Consider the following 18,060-nt stretch of genomic DNA (forward strand, 5'->3'; position numbering starts at 1 on the left):
GTTATGATAAACCTATTAACTCACCAACCTTTTGGTTGACACTTTAAAGCATGTTTATTCTCAAGTACGAATTAAGTCTTCCGCTGTGCATTTGCTCAATATAAGGACATTACTTGGAGCCGATCATCGCAATGGGACCAAATATTGATGACTTCGTCCAGGTGGATTAGGACGGGTCCTTTCACCATATTACTTACACTTGAGCATTTAATGACCCAATTTGCATTAAATGACTCAACTACACCAAAACCGCCCATAAATGGCCAAGAATCAACTTCAATCACTAAAGCTAGTGAATTAAAGTCTACTAACACAAACTTGGGGTATTTCATACCCATTTAACCCCAATTAGGTCAACATTACTATTTTGACCCATTTCAACACTTAAACTTACAAAACTTGGTCAACTTAACCCATTTACAATTCTTCCTTCAACTACAAGTGTATTAGTGACTAAAAACACCATTTAACACTTACAACCTCAAATCATAAGACCAAACCCTAGGTTATGGCTATTAGGGTTTACTTTCAACAATCTAACCCAAAATCCACCCATTTAACCCTCAAATGGGTCATCCAAGTTCCAAATGAACCAAACCCTAGCATAAACCAATTAAAACCCAAAACATGGAGTTAGGACTTACCAACACTATCCTCTTGTAGCTAAGAACAAGGAGAACAACTTTAATTCTTGCTCCAAGGTTTGATTCACAAATCTCCACTCTCAAATCTTACTTGAAATCAATTGGGTTTTTAAGTTTTGAGAGTAAATAGAGAAAGAAAATGAAAAAGAAATCAATAATAGAGGATAAGTGGCTGAGACTTAAAGTCTCCATCAGATCTATACGCGAAAAGACGATTTTGCCCTTGAACCACTTATTTTAAAACAAAAATCTGGAACCAGTTCGCCCAGTGGGTCGCGGCGCGGCCCCAATTGTCGCGGCGCGGCATATATGGAATGTCCCGTTCATATTGATTATAAACGTTCCATATTAATTGATTTCGTTACGAGGTTTTAACCTCTATATGAGACGTTTTTCAAAGACTGCATTCATTTTTAAAATAACCATAACCTTTATTTTATCAATAAAGGTTTTAAAAAACATTACGTAGATTATTAAATAATGATTATCTAAAATATACTGTTTACACACGACCATTACATAATGGTTTACAATAGAAATATATTACATCGACATATGTTTCTTGAATGCAGTTTTTAAACAATATCATACAAACATGGACTCCAATTCTTGTCCTTATTTTAGTATGCAACAGCGGAAGCTCTTAGTATTCACCTGAGAATAAACATACTTTAAACGTCAACAAAAATGTTGGTGAGTAATAGGTTTAACCTATATATATCATATCGTAACAATAGACCACAAGATTTCATATTTCAATACACATCCCATACATAGAGATAAAAATCATTCATATGGTGAACACCTGGTAACCGACATTAACAAGATGCATATATAAGAATATCCCCATCATTCCGGGACACCCTTCGGATATGATATAAATTTTGAAGTACTAAAGCATCCGGTACTTTGGATGGGGTTTGTTAGGCCCAATAGATCTATCTTTAGGATTCGCGTCAATTACGGTGTATGTTCCCTAATTCTTAGATTACCAGACTTAATAAAAAGGGGCATATTCGATTTCGATAATTCAACCATAGAATGTAGTTTCACGTACTTGTGTTTATTTTGTAAATCATTTATAAAACCTGCATGTATTCTCATCCCAAAAATATTAGATTTTAAAAGTGGGACTATAACTCACTTTCACAGATTTTTACTTCGTCGGGAAGTAAGACTTGGCCACTGGTCGATTCACGAACCTATAACAAATATGTACATATATATCAAAGTATATTCAAAATATATTTACAACACTTTTAATACATTTTGATGTTTTAAGTTTATTAAGTCAGCTGTCCTCATTAGTAACCTACAACTAGTTGTCCAAAGTTAGATGTACAGAAAAAAATTGATATATATTATCTTGAATCAATCCACGACCCAGTGTATACACGTCTCAGGCTAGATCACAACTCAAAGTATATATATTTTTGGAATCAACCTCAACCCTGTATAGCTAACTCCCTCATTACTGCATATAGAGTGTCTATGGTTGTTCCAAATAATATATACACATGGGTCGATATGATATGTCAAAACATTTGCATACGTGTCTATGGTATCCCAAGATTACATAATATATTAGAATACATGTATAATTAATAATAATAATAATAATAATAATAATAATAATAATAATAATAATAATAATAATAATAATAATAATAATAATAATAATAATAATAATAATAATAATAATAATAATAATAATAATAATAATAATACAATATAAGTTAGCTAGGATATGATTAATATAGATTTGTTACCAATTTTCATGTTGATACAACAAGAAAAATTATCCAATCTTGTTTTACCCATAACTTCTTCATTTTAAATCCGTTTTGAGTGAATCAAATTGCTATGGTTTCATATTGAATTCTATTTTATGAATCTAAACAGAAAAAGTATAGGTTTATAGTCGGAAATATAAGTTACAAGTCATTTTTGTAAAGGTAGTAATTTCAGTCGAAAGAACGACGTCTAGATGATCATTTTAGAAATCATACTTCCACTTTGAGTTTAACCATGATTTTTAGATATAGTTTCATGTTCATAATAAAAATAATTTTTCCAGAAGAACAACTTTTAAATCAAATTTTATCATAGTTTTTAATTAACTAACCCAAAACAGCCCGCGGTGTTACTACGACGGTGTATGTCCGGTTTTACAGTGTTCTTCGTGTTTCCAGGTTTTAAATCATTAAGTTAGCATATCATATAGATATAGAACATGTGTTTAGTTGATTTTAAAAGTCAATTTAGAAGGATTAACTTTTGTTTGCGAACAAGTTTAGAATTAACAAAACTATGTTCTAGTGATTACAAGTTTAAACCTTCGAATAAGATAGCTTTATATGTATGAATCGAATGATGTTATGAACATCATTACTACCTCAAGTTTTCTGGATAAAGCTACTGGAAATGAGAAAAATGGATCTAGCTTCAAAGGATCCTTGGATGGCTTGAAAGTTCTTGAAGCAGAATCATGACACGAAAAACAAGTTCAAGTAAGATTTCCACTCGAAATAAGATTGTTATAGTTATAGAAATTGAATCAAAGTTTGAATATGAGTATTACCTTTTATTAGAAATATATATTACTATAAATAAGAAAGATTTCTTGAGGTTGGATGATCACTCTACAAGATTGGAATTATGCTAGCAAACTTGGAAGTATTCTTGATTTTATGAAACTAGAACTTGTAGAATTTATGAAGAACACTTAGAACTTGAAGATAGAACTTGAGAGAGATCAATTAGATGAATAAAATTGAAGAATGAAAGTGTTTGTAGGTGATTTTGGTCGTTGGTGTATGGATTAGATATAAAGGATATGTAATTTTGTTTTCATGTAAATAAGTCATGAATGATTACTCATATTTTTGTAATTTTATGAGATATTTCATGCTAGTTGCCAAATGATGGTTCCCAAATGTGTTAGGTGACTCACATGGGATACTAAGAGCTAATTATTGGAGTATATATATATCAATAGTACATACATCTAAAAGCTGTGTATTGTACGAGTACGAATACGGGTGCATACGAGTAGAATTGTTGATGAAACTGAACGAGGATGTAATTGTAAGCATTTTTGTTAAGTAGAAGTATTTTGATAGGTGTCTTGAAGTCTTTCAAAAGTGTATGAATACATATTAAAACACTACATGTATATACATTTTAACTGAGTAGTTAAGTCATCGTTAGTCGTTACATGTAAGTGTTGTTTTGAAACCTTTAGGTTAACGATCTTGTTAAATGTTGTTAACCCAATGTTTATAATATCAAATGATATTTTAAATTATTATATTATCATGATAATATGATGTATGAATATCTCTTAATATGATATATATATACATTAAATGTCGTTACAACGATAATCGTTACATATATGTCTCGTTTCAAAAATCATTAAGTTAGTAGTCTTCCTTTTACATATGTAGTTCATTGTTAATATACTTAATGATATGTTTAATTATCATAATATCATGTTAACTATATATATATCCATATATATGTCATCATATAGTTTTTACAAGTTTTAACGTTCGTGAATCACCGGTCAACTTGGGTGGTCAATTGTCTATATGAAACCTATTTCAATTAATCAAGTCTTAACAAGTTTGATTGCTTAACATGTTGGAAACACTTAATCATGTAAATAACAATTTCATTTAATATATATAAACATGGAAAAGTTCGGGTCACTACAATATAAAGGGAAACTCGACCCTTCTTATCATGCCTCCTGACTTTGCTTTGCGTTCAACGGCGCGGCGCGACAAAGGCTTCCGCGGTGCGGTAATGGCCTTCAACTGAGCCATTCGGCAACTTTACACAACTTAACGATTTATCCAACTTGTACGTTTTGTTCACACTTCCTATGCACGTCTAAACTGCATCTTTTAGTCTCACAAGCCTTAACATCAACAAAGACTCATGCATATACCTATACATGCATATATTCTAAACACACATATATATATACATACATATTCGTATATATATATATATATATATATATATATATATATATATATATATATATATATATATATATATATATATATATATATATATATATAATTACACAATTACTAACACTTAGGTCTTTTAATCATATAAATGCACAAGTTATAAGCGTACTAAAAATTAAGTTTGTACCTTTAAATATGTACGGGAAAAACGGGATGTTACAAGATTGCTTCCGAGTGGACCTCCGGCCAATAAGTGGAAAATTTCTTTTTTTAAAAGAAGTAAAATAAAATTGAGACGCCATTAAAATGGTAGAATCAAATTTTGATGAATTTTAAATCATATCTGGAATTCAATTTAGGCTCTAAACGACAGTCAAGAAGCCGATAAATCGACGCTTGTCGTAACTCAAAAAAGAACAGAATATTAAGGATTTTTTTTTAACATTTTTCTATTTTTGTTATTTAAATTATAGTTAAGATAAAATTATGATTTTTAATGATATGCATACCCGATTGACTCGTGCCGTGCATCACACTTGCACCATGTGCATATCCTCCGCGCTATAGCACTTTTGGCGCAAGTAAATGTGAGCTAGAGGGCGCCATTTTGACGATGGTGCGCTACATAAGGGTGATGTGTCCTGTACTTGCCACGATCTCTGTGCAAGAGCCGACGGCCAGCGAAAAAGGTGATAGTACTGTTCCCTGGTCCCCTCCACGAAATAACCGGGTAGTGCAGACAAGAAAGCAACATGGAACACGTGGCTCCAATGAATGGACATCACTGTAGCTATAAATAACGAACTCGAATCACAAGGCAAGGGGTTGGTCTATTTTGGGAAGTTACACACATACTATTTTTAGTATCTACGTACGGACTAGTCGTGCTATTTACATAGCGCCTCCCTTACCCGCGCTACCGGACTTATACCCGCGCTACCGGACTCACAGCACTACACTAGACACCCTTGATATACAGGTAGCGTTCCTTGAACACAAACCCTTTTCCCGACACGAGCCATCGATGACCGGACTATCCACCGATGGTGGGTCTATGTTTAACCACCCCTGTTGAGATCCTCATCTCGCAAGGGGTTATTCACGGTACTCTGGACCGGAGAGTTAAACTCAGTTGACCCTTAAATCCCCTCTTAGTGATGTCAAGCATGGACCGAACCCGACCCAAATATTCTATGCTTGATCATTTTGGCGCCATCCGTGAGACACACAAGTTAAAAGGTTTTGATTTGATCTTTTCTCTATATGTCCACTACTCATTTATTTTCTCTATACAGGCACCCGTCGCGGGAAATAAATGCATTCAATGGCCAACTACCGACCACAACTAGGAATAAAGCGCAAAGCTAGCGCTGACGGAAGCCCGAGGATGACAGAGATATCATTCCCCGCCATTCAGACGTTCAACACTTCCTGCGCTCTAATTGTAGTGCATGGGTATCTGCCAGAGTCAGGACATGGTGTTAAGTGCCTTCATATGGATAACGGCAGTAGCGTCGACATCATGTACGAGCATTGCTTCCGACAGCTACCTCCAACAGTGAGGCGAACCATTAAACCTCCGACTACGGCCTTATCCGGATTTTCTGGAGAATCAGCGTGGCCTATCGAAATCTTGGATTTGAAGCTGGAGCTGAGAGATAGCAGAGATAAATCAAAGAAGCGCACCGAAAGCATAGTATTCTGCGTTGTGCGCTCATACTCTAGATATAACGCCATACTAGGGAGGACTTCCATTCAGAAATTTGGCGCTATACCGTCCACCATTCACGGGATGGTTCGATTCCTGACGGATCAAGGAGTTGCCACCCTCGAGTCAACGCCGTTGGACGCCTTATGCGCGTCTATTACTGATAAGGGTAGCGCTACTCCAGAAGAAAACGGCGCAAATGAGTGGTGGGTTATAGTCAATCCCGAGTATCCGTAATAGAAGGTAAAAATAGGGGGAGCCTTACACACGAGACTAAGGAAAAGCTGAGGAACATCCTCATCGCTAACTCTTACGTGTTTTGTTGGCAAGATGCTGACATGACTGGAGTACCACGAGATATAGCGCAGCATCACCTCCGCGCCAGCATCAATTTGACCCCAATTAAGCAAAAGAAGCGACCAATGGCCCCAGAGAGAAGTGGATAAGCTGGTCAAGGCCAACATACTGCGCAAAGTGAATTACCAGACATGGGTGGCCAACCCTGTGCTGGTGGCCAAGTCGGATGGAACGTGGCGGCTCTGTATTGATTTTAAAGACATTAACAAAACTTGCCCCAAAGACAACTATCCTTTGCCAGAAATAGACTCGAAAGTAGAGTCGCTTGCTGGTTTTAGGTTCAAGTGCTTCCTGGATGCCTACAAAGGATATCACCAAATACAAATGGCTGAAGAGGATGACGAGAAAATCGTGTTTCACACGGACCAAGGGATATACTGTTACACTAAGATGCCCTTTGGACTAAAGAATGCGGGCGCTACTTATCACCGCACTATCGATACAGCATTCGCTAAGCAGATAGGGTGCAACCTTGAGGCATATGTTGACGACCTCGTCATTAAGAGCAATACTGAGGAACAATTGTTGGACGATATACTCGAAACGTTTAACACGCTCCGAAGCATCAACATGAAACTCAAGCCGGCCAAGTGCAGCTTTGGAGAAGAGGAAGGGAATTTTTTGGGACACATTGTGACTCCGCGTGGAATCAAGGCTAACCCAAAGAAGATAGAAGAAATTGAAAAAATGCCCTCCCCTAAAACAAAAAAGTAAGTTCAAAGCCTCAATGGGAAGTTAGCCGCATTGACGCGATTCTTGTCCAAGGCCGCCGAAAGATCACTCCCGTTCTTTCGCACCCTGAAGGACTGCGCTAAGAAGTCAGATTTTAAGTGGACCGACGAGGCAGAAAAGGCGTTCCAGGAGATGAAGGCACTCCTCAAAGACCTCCCGACGTTAACAGCGCCGATTGCAGGCGAAACCCTGATACTTTACCTCGCAGTATCTAGGGAGGTTGCTAGCTCCGTTTTAGTTGCTGAACGAGGGAACGCCCAAATGCCAATCTACTTCGTCAGCAAAGCGCTATCAGGAAGCGAGCTGAATTATCGCCCCATAGAAAAACTTGTGTACGCGCTCGTCGTTACCACCCGACGTCTGCGCAGATACTTCCAAGCACATCCGATAACGGTGCTCACTGATCAACCTATTCGACAGCTACTCTATAAGCCCGAGATATCGGGTAGGCTAACCAAATAGGCAATAGAGTTGGGCGAACATGAAATCTCATACTGCGCTAGAAGCGCTATTAAGGGACAGGTGACGACCGATTATTTGGCCGAAACGGCCGCTGATATGCCAGTAATAGACGACCCTGAACAGCTTCCCGCGCCCCCGCTAGAACTGTGGGAGCTCTATACCGACGTCGCGACAAGCTCTGAGGGCGCTGGCGCAGGATTAATCCTTACAGGTCCACATCAGGAAGAGCATACATACGCGTTACGATTTAACTTTAAGGTGACAAACAACGAGGCAGAGTATGAGGCACTGTTAGCAGGAATGCGCATAGCTCGAGAGCTAGGAATAAAGAAGCTGCAAGCTTACGTGGATTCACAGCTAGTCGCCAATCAGATAAACGGCACCTTTGACGCCAACGACAAATCCATGCAATCATACCTGGCTCTGGTTCATTCTTTAGCTAACGCGTTCGTCGACTTCAGGATCAGCCAAATTTCCAGGAGCTAGAACAAGCAGGCGGATGTGCTCAGTAAACTGGCGGCCCTTACCTTCAATCACCTAGAAAAGAAAATATTAGTAGAACAAGTCTTCACGAAGTGCACAGATCCAGAAACCACGATCGCATCTATTGAAGAAGAAGAAGCGACTTGGATGACAGATATCATAGAATTCCTGTGAACCGGATCTTTACCCGAAGGAGAGAAGGAAGCAATGAAGATCAGGGTGAAGGCACCAAACTACGAGTTGCGAGGAGAAATTTTATATCGAAAGTCTTATTTAGGCGCGTCCCTGCGCTGCGTAGGACCTAAAGAGGCTGCTATGATTATCGATGAGGTTCACAAAGGATCCTGCGGGTTGCATTCTGGGTGGAGAACAGTCACCGAGAGAATTAAGCGACTAGGATATTATTGGCCTAGAATGTACGCTGACACAGCTGAAAGGATTAGAGTTTGCCAGGAGTGTCAGTTACACGCGTCCGCCAGCAGAGCGCCTCAGCATCCCATGATACCTATCGTATCACTGTGGCCATTTTGCAAGTGGGCTATCGACATAGTAGGACATTTCCCAAAGGGAGCGGGAAACGCTGAATACCTGGTGGTAGCTATCGACTTCTTCACCAAGTGGGTGGAAGCAAAGCCATTGCGCACTATTTCCAGTAAGCAAGTTAGAGATTTCTTCTGGGAAAGCATTGTGTGCAGGTTCGGTGTACCTAATGAGATTGTTAGCGATAATGGTACGCAATTTGAAGGTAATCCCTTCTGCAGCTGGTGTCGAGATCTGAATATCAAACAACGCTTCACCTCCGTCGCGCACCCTCAGGCCAATGGTCAATGTGAGGTCACCAACAGAGACATTGTGCACGCCATCAAAGCAAGGTTGGGGATGAAGCGCAGCGGATGGGTAGATGAGTTACCCAAAGTCCTATGGGCACACCGAACGACGCACAAGAACAACACATGAGAGACACCATTCAGTCTGGTGTACGGTTCAGAGGCAGTAATCCCAACGGAGATAACCGTTCCAACAGAAAGAATTTTGTCATACAGCGAAGGCGAGAACGACGAAAGATTGTGCACTAACCTGAACTACGCGGAGGAGCGCAGAGAAATGGTGGCCATCCGATAAGTCGCCAACAAGCAGCGCATTGCAAAATATTACGACAAGCGCGTAAGGGCAAGAACGTACAAGGTAGGAGACCTTGTGTGGCGCGACAACCAAGCAAGCAGGGCCCAAAACACTGGAAAGTTAGGGCCAAACTGGGAAGGACCTTACAAGGTCGTTGGGATCATTAACACCGGAACTTACAAACTGGCAGAGCTTAAGGGAAATCCAATCAAGCGGACCTGGCATGCTACCACGCTTAAAAAATGCTACATGTAATATAGAAAATAGGAGACTTGATCAATCACCTACTTTGTCTAGACTTGCATGTAATTACTAAACAACGCGCCTTTGTAGGTCGACCGTGTACTGCACTATTGTAAACTCGTTTTCCGATTATATTAAAGCATTAAGTCATTTTTGGTTACGATTTCATGTGCCTCTCAGAGCTGAATAGCTTTATGATTTGAATTGCATGCGCACAGTAAAATACTAGCGCGTTCCTGCCTACTTAAGGGATGACTTTTCCTAGCTCCCGCGCGGCAGAAGTCTGTTTGGCGACAGACTAGACCTATTACCGGAGAGCGACGGTCATTGGGTTGATCTAGTTCCACCCGAGCAGACCTAGGGATATGCAATTCATGACTATAAACAAAAAAGTGTTGGCCGCGCTTGACCACAGTCCCAAACTAACGTTTGGAAGACTCTTCGACGCGATTACGAGCGCGCGATCCAAAGTGTGTGTTGAGTGCACATCAGCACACATGAAGGTTAGCGACGGCACGCCAAGAGTATAAAACAGCGATAATTACCAGTAATGAAACGAGAATATGAAAAGTAAGTATATCACGCGCTTATATCGCGATAACACATTTTCCACTTATTGCGAAAAATACACTTAATACAAAATGTTACACGCGTCATGACGCATTATGGCAATACAAAACAAAATTACAACTCAGAATCTATCAACTCTCGCGCCGATACTCGCGGGTTGCATAACAACTCCTCAAGTCGGGGAATAGGGATGTGATGTAGCGCTCTGCAGGCCTCCCTAGCGACTTTTCACGCTCCGGGAATGAGGCAGTCTCGAATAGCTTTGGGAAGAATGGTGGGCACCTGAATATGTTTTTTTACGATATCCCAAAAGTGAAGACGCTCGACATCCTGTATAGCTTTTAAAGCGCTCTCATAGCGATCATTTACGGCAGCGCTGTTTAAAGCATGATCCACTATACGAGGAAGGCCTGCCTTTAACACCTCAAACTCCTGAGCAGCAGACCTCGCTCGCTGCTCCAACTCGGCGCACTATGCGCATAGCACACGGATAGTTCCCTCGTGATCGCTATTCTGAAGGTTAGCGCAATCTAGCTGCGCCTGAATATTTTTGTTCACATGCTGCGCCTTATCAAGCTTGCCGCTAAGGCGCATTATGGTATCCCTCATCACGAAGAATTCATCATCGGAAGACTCCTTGCTCGGCCTAGGGCTCCGGACGTTCTTACCCTTACAAGAACCCGCCGAGTTCGGGCGCTGCCTTTCAACAGAAGAGTCACTGTCGATCTGAATGGGAGATGGATGAGGTCTATCCGCGCTCCCTCTCGCATTACTACCGTGCCCATCATCTGTATCGGAATAATAACAATTAAGTAATGCCGAAGTACAAACAAAATAAGTAACATATGAGGTGCGCAGTATACCAGTACGAGCGCGTTTTGAAGGGGAAGAAGCGGCAGATCTTTTGCGCTTCTTCGGAGCAGGCGCGCCACGATGTGGCGGAACGAATTTCCCGCGAGGACATCGTTTGGGCAAGTCAGCATACTGCGCCGTGATCTTCTTCTTTTTCTTCTTGCGTGAAGGGCCAGAAACAGAAGCTGCGGCGACGGGGCGCTTAGTAGAAAAGCCTTTCCCCAAAGGCATGCGGTCCACCACTACTGAAGTAGAAGAAGAGAACTCGAGGTACTCGGAGAAAGAAATTGCTGTCAAACAAAGGGTGAGAGCGTTAAGGAAGGTTAAGAATAAAAGAAGGTAAAAAGCTCTACATACCTTGCAAATGACGACCGAAGTGAGGATAGTAGTTGGGATCTGGCCAATGCTTGGATATCTCACTAGCGTACAGCACGCTGTTGCTATACGTACGTAAGGAACGCGCGCGGCCTACGCATTTATCCAACATTGACCTTTCGCTTGAACTTAAAGGTGGCGCCATATTTAAGCTACCATCAAAACCGTATTGCCAAGCACTCACATTTGAGAAATCTAACGGAATGAAGGTATCATCCACGAAGAAGTAACGCTCTTTCCAGTCGCGCGGATTCTCCTCTGATGGCTCCCCGGTAAAGCGAATATTGTCACGGAAAGAGAACCTTGTATCAAGAAGTTCACAAGAAAATATGTTCTTGAACAAATTCACCGTAGGAATAAAGTCGTGCGCCCTGCACCACATCTGAAAAACAACAAGGCGGCAAGCGCTGTCAGGATCCAGCTGACCCACGCCAATATTAAAATGTGAAAGCACGCGCAAGATGAAATTCGTAGGTGGAATGCGCATATTTCCACGCTCGAACACTACACTATAAACGGCTACTTTTCCGCTAGGTGCACGGTTGGCCCGGTCTAAACGTCCAGGAACGGCGGGCGAAAGGGATCTCATGGGAGGATATCGCTTTGAGATATGCGTTACGTATTCGGCGGAGATGGATGAAGGAATGGAGCCAATGTTGGAAAAGTCAGCGCGATAGACCATGTCGGAGAGAGAAGAGAGAAAAGTGAAAAATGAATGAAGAAAGTTCTATTTATAGAAGGGGAAGAGACGGTCATAATGAATCTTGACCGTATACGTGTCAGAAGACAACTCAAGGAGAGAATTTAATGCAACGTGACAGGTGACGTGACGGCTGTCACGTCACACCTGTCATGGAATTAATAGCAGTTGAGTTCGACACCATGCGCAATACTTGCGCATAGTATCGAACTGGGGGGACTTAATGATACGCATACCCGATTGACTCGTGTCGCGCATCACACTTGCACCATGTGCATATCCTCCGCGCTATGGCACTTCTGGCGCAAGTAAATGTGCGCTAGAGGGGGCCATTTTGACGATGGTGCGCTGTATAAGGGTGACATGTCCTGTACTTGTCACGTTCTCTGTGCAAGAGCCGACAGCCAGCGAAAAAGGTGATAGTACTGTTCCCTGGTCCCCTCCACGAAATAACCGGGTAGTGCAGACAAGAAAGCAACATGGAACACGTGGCTCCAATGAATGGACAATACTGTAGCTATAAATAACGGACTCGAATCACAAGGCAGGGGGTTGGTCTATTTTGGGAAGTTACACACATACTATTTTTAGTATCTACGTACGGACCAGTCCCGCTATTTACATAGCACCTCCCTTACCCGCGCTACCGGACTTATACCCGCGCTACCGGACTCACAGCACTACACTAGAAACCTATAGAGGTAGCGTTCCTTGAACACAAACCCTATTCCCGACGCGAGCCATCGATGACCGGACTATCCGCCGATGGTGGGTCTACGTTTAACCACCCCTGTTGAGATCCTCATCTCGCAAGGGGTTATTCACGGTACTCCGGACCGGAGAGTTAAACGCAGTTGACCCTTAAATCCCCTCTTAGTGATGTCAAGCATGGACCGAACTCGACTCGAATATTCTATGCTTAGATCAATTTTTTAACGACAACTTTAGTTATAAAAAACCATTTATTTATAAACAACAAAGAAATTCAGAAAACCATCCAGGCCTAGCCTGGGTGGCCACCAGCACTTTCAGTGAAGGGGAGGTCTCGGGTTCAATCCTAAGGGGTGCCCGCATTTAATGACCAAACTGGAGAATGCCTTACCTGGTAGCGGTGGAGGGCTGACTTGCCGTTTACCCGGGGTTTACCTGCGGTGGGGGGGCCAATGTGCTCTGGCCCATAGCGGGGTTCCTCGTAAAAAAAAAAAAAAAAAAAAACAAAGAAATTCAGAAAATAACTTAAAGCACAACCTACAACCATCTAATGCACAATGAAAAGTGAAAAAACACAAAATAATCAAACATAAACCCTAAACACCAAATAATAATGAAATCCGTCTTCCGTACCGCATCACTACTTACCGTTGCACTATCCCACTCTTCCTTAAACCCTAACCCCATAACCCAACTCTCCCACCGTACACCCACCTCTTCATTTCCCCTAATCACCACCGTCAACCGCCGCACAACTCACCGCAACATTTTTTCAGGTTCAATGGCCGGCGGCGACTCATCTCCTACTTCCGCCGTTGTAGAAAAACAATTTGATGAGTTCCGTCACCGTTTAGAAGAGTCTGGAAACTTACGTGACCGAATTAAAGCTGTTGCATCTGAAATTGAATCGGTTACTCGGATCATGCACTCTAGTCTTCTTCTTGTTCACCAATCTCGCCCAATTCCTGGTATTATTCTTATTTTTTTTATTATTAATATGTTTGCAAAAAATGTTAGTAGTTGTAATCTGTGGTTGGCTGATGATATAAGTATTGAATCGAAATTATTGGTAGATGTGATAATAGCTACCCATTAAACTTTCACATTTTGTTTTAATTATTACTATAAGCACTATGTTGGAATAGTTATGAAGCTTAATTGAGTATGTGGGTAGTAAAAAAAGTACTTGTAGTGTTCATATCCAGTGGCGGAAGCAGTATTTTTTTTTTCACCGGGGCGAAATTTTTTATAAAAATCTAGCAATTTTTTTGGGCAAAATATGGAGGTTTTTGGGCAAAATTTGATGGTTTTTGGACAAATCTTGAATGTTTTTGAACAACATTTGAAGGTTTTGGGGCAAAATATGTAGGTTTTGGGGCAAAAAAAATCCACTGGGGACAAAGTCGAAAAATCCGATATTTTTATACTGAAAATTGCAAATCCACTGGGGGCGGGCGCCCCTTCCCCTACATAAAACCGCCCCTGTTCATATCAGTTGTTTTTAAAAAATACATTGCTATTACATGGCTTAGACTCTGTAGTATGTGTAAAAGCTATTTGATTAAAGGGAAGTTTCAAGGCAATTTCATGGTGAATGAGTGATTATACCTTAAAGTAATGTTTGTAATACACGATTGAATATTTAAGGTGAAAATTGAGAAGTATGCAGTAGTTTAGTTAAATTGCGAATTATGTTATAGCAGTTAGAATATAAATCTAGTTGTTTGCTACTTTGTGTAGTCTGTTAAGTCTCTTACACTAAGTGTAATGTAAGTTTATGCAATATTGCAATGTATATCTGAAGGGTTATTGATAGATGCAGCCCTTTAAAAACATTTTTTTGTAACACTTAACAGTAGTTGATATCCATACAGGATCCAGGTGAATGTTTTCATGTCTTTTTTATTCGCTAACTATGTCATAAGAGTGAAAAGACAAATTTCATGAACAATAATAATTTGTTTATCCTTGTCAATTAAATTGATTAAACCTTACTTTCCGCAGTGCACAATTTTTGTTATGCAACTTATACCGAATCTTAGTGAAGGCTTAAATGCTTTCCCATTAAAAGTTTGAATTTTTAAGGATATGATTCACCTACTGATGTGTTAGGACTAATGTATACATGTTCTGTACTTTTCTTTTTCACTTTGTTATGTTTACTTACAGAGGTTCTAGAAAAGGCAAAGGCCCAAATTGGTGTACTGAAGCAGCTTTTTAACAAACTTGCTGAAATTGTTCGTGAAAGCCCGGGTCAGTACTACAGGTGAGTGCAGTAGTTATGCTTATGTTACTTGTTAGTTTTATTTGCTACTTACTGTTTCCTTTCGTTGCTGATTATATGTACGCTGTTCACTAACAGGTACCATGGCGACTGGAGGAATGAGACACAGCAAGTCGTCTCTCTGCTTGCTTTTATGCATTGGCTTGAGACAGGAAACCTTCTAATACATACTGAAGTGGAGGGACAACTTGAGTGTAAGTTCTAGTCTTTGTTTTACATAGTAATGTGTATAGCATAATATACTGATATGTATGTATGAAATACGCTAGGATTACTTTACTTACCCTTTATACATTAGTTGCTTTAGTTACTTGTGGTAGAACTTGGTTAATACTATTTGTTGATCGTTTACGCAGTAAATGCTTCAGAATTTGGTCTTGACGTTGAAGATTATCTTATTGGTGAGTGGAACACGTGAAAGCCTTTCTTTCTCTATCATAATGTTCCCACATTAACCACTCGTCACAATTTTAACTGTTTTACTGTTTTTTGTAGGAATTTGTTTTATGTCAAATGAGTTGGTAAGAATCCCTCTAAAGTTTTTTTTTTTTTTTTTTTTTTTTTAGTTTTGCATTTGTTTTGAATGTGATGATATTGTCTACTTCAGATGCTAGAAGTGGAAAACTGTGGTAACAGTAGTTAATTAATTACATAAGCAGCGGGCAAAACGTAATTGCTTATTGCAAGTTGACATTTTGCTTTCATGTGGACAAGCTTTATGAATATTATGGGTCCCAATAGCAGAATTGGTGCTCATGAATGTAGGCCTTATGAAAGATAGTTCATGAACTTATGTTACTTTTTGATTTCTTTACGTATAAGCACAAATCTGTGTAAATGCCAGGAAGTAAAAATTTCAGATTTTTTGGTTTGTAATCAAATATTTTTGGCTAAAAAAATGCAGCACTTTCTATTTTGGGTTAGTTCAATGCACAAATAAATATTTCATATTCATGGGTTAACTTTAATGAATTACGTTTTGCAGCCAAGGTATGTGGTGAATCAAGTAACAGCTGGAGACTATGATTGCCCTAGAAAGGTCTTGAAGTTTTTAACGGACCTTCATGCATCATTTCGTCTATTGAACCTCAGAAATGATCTTTTGCGCCGGAAGTTTGATGGTATGTTTGACATGTTCTTGAATCCTCTATGAATAGTTTCTCACATATGTCAGGATATTCATCCCAACATGTATCCAACTTTTATTAGAGGTTTGATCATGTAAATATATGGCAGAAATAAAAATGCTACCCTGGTAAATGTTTTTATCGGTTCTTTATTTTTTTATTTTTTTTTTAAAAGACTGTCATGTGCGGGAAGAGAATGTGCGTTATCCCCATTATGTTTAGGATCTTGTTCATTTTTTTTTATCAAGTTATAGACGTTAGCTACGTCTTTATGGTCTTTGGTTATTAAATAGTAAGCTTTTCTTAAAAAAAAAAAAAAATACAAGTGTTCTAATAACTCACATGTAACTTGTAATAATTAAATTCTTTTTATAGTCACATAGAAGATTCTTAGAAAGTTCGATAATATTGAGAGAAATGGTGTTAACAGTAGCCAAAAATTAACCTAATAGCTTTCCTTTTTGTACTAAAAATTACAAAATCATATTCAACCTTTTGATGACTGGTTCTGTATTGAATGTTATTGGAACGCCGACTTACATGACTGGACCATTGACTGTTTTTGCACCTCTACACCTTTACAATTCGTTATGATCTCTTTTGTGTTTTGATTTGCACTGTCCATTTTCTCCGGTTCAACGAACACCTTATCGTTTTGTGGTAAAGTCGCTCACTGTTTTTTACTTTTTGTTTTACAGGAATGAAATATGATCTTAGAAAAGTTGAAGAAGTTTATTATGATGTGAAAATCCGTGGGTTGGCATCCAAGTCTGACTCAAAAGGAGACCAAATTACACAAGAAACTTAGCAAATTACAGTGTAGTGTTGTCTTCGCGTGAGGTTTATTATCCATCTTGGTGTTTTAATTTCTGTACATCTAACAGTTGAATCTTTTGAAATTTAGATATGTAATGAACTTGCTAAACACCATAGATGGTAGGCGAATTACGTTTATGTCATTTGAGATTATTTTACACTCTGAATGGCATATCATTTCATTCAGCAGTTGCTAATCTTCTATATAGGGTTGGTTGGTGCATTTGTTTTCCGTATATAACGTTATATGCACATGAACGATTTAACTTTTTGTCTATGCAAAAGACACTTTTTGCTACCCCATGAAACCTAATTATTTATGCAGAGCTTTTGTCAATATTGATTGGCTCATTTTGGTTTTCATTGAAAAGAGGCGAACTGAGTAAATTCTATGTTACTCTGTTTTCTCATGTTTTTACACACCCAGTCCTTTATGCATAAAGATTTCGTTGTATCTTTGCCTATTTTGGTCAGTTTGTACGTTCCCTGTTCCCTCTTTGGATGGAATGGTGTGTTATTTTTGGATATTTGGAATTTCGGATACCCAAAATTTTGGATTTTCAAAAATTTGTAGACTAGTATATTTTACCACCCGAAGCCAGTATTTTAAAATTTGGATGTAGCTACAAGGATATTCACATTTCAAGGTGTCATACCCCCAAATAGAGTTGGAGAAATATGACTTCACAATATCACAACACAAGTATGTATAAACGAGAACGACTCTAAATGAGACGTTTTAATTTTAACCAATGTATTAACGCAGCGGAAAGTATTAAGTCATTACAATTGTAAACTTTAATGTTCTAATGCAATAATATGAATGTATAAATGCGGACTCCAAAAGCAGCAAAGTCCAAATAACAAATAATCTTTATCAATCTTCACCTG

At 39.3% G+C, this 18,060-nt stretch overlaps 1 protein-coding gene across 1 annotated transcript; it reads left to right on the forward strand.

Moving 5' to 3' along the window:
• Positions 1-13,551: 13,551 nt before the first annotated feature.
• On the forward strand, positions 13,552-17,332 carry LOC139844292 (uncharacterized). The gene is made up of 7 exons (XM_071834510.1): positions 13,552-13,910; positions 15,112-15,208; positions 15,305-15,420; positions 15,583-15,627; positions 15,722-15,747; positions 16,212-16,347; positions 17,052-17,332. Exons 1-7 carry the CDS (start codon positions 13,556-13,558, stop codon positions 17,159-17,161), a joined length of 885 nt encoding a protein of 294 aa, XP_071690611.1. The 5' UTR covers positions 13,552-13,555; the 3' UTR covers positions 17,162-17,332.
• Positions 17,333-18,060: the final 728 nt, after the last annotated feature.

The sequence above is a fragment of the Rutidosis leptorrhynchoides genome, chromosome 4, assembly GCF_046630445.1.
Source record: "Rutidosis leptorrhynchoides isolate AG116_Rl617_1_P2 chromosome 4, CSIRO_AGI_Rlap_v1, whole genome shotgun sequence".
Taxonomy (NCBI): Eukaryota; Viridiplantae; Streptophyta; class Magnoliopsida; order Asterales; family Asteraceae; genus Rutidosis; species Rutidosis leptorrhynchoides.

What these genes read in the sequence shown, in the direction of transcription:
- LOC139844292 (XM_071834510.1), top strand. Translation starts at nt 13,556, where the DNA reads ATGAAATCCGTCTTCCGTACCGCATCACTACTTACCGTTGCACTATCC. An exon ending in CCAATCTCGCCCAATTCCTG is followed by an intron (nt 13,911 to 15,111) that starts GTATTATTCTTA and finishes GTTTACTTACAG; the next exon opens with AGGTTCTAGAAAAGGCAAAG. An exon ending in AGTGGAGGGACAACTTGAGT is followed by an intron (nt 15,421 to 15,582) that starts GTAAGTTCTAGT and finishes TCGTTTACGCAG; the next exon opens with TAAATGCTTCAGAATTTGGT.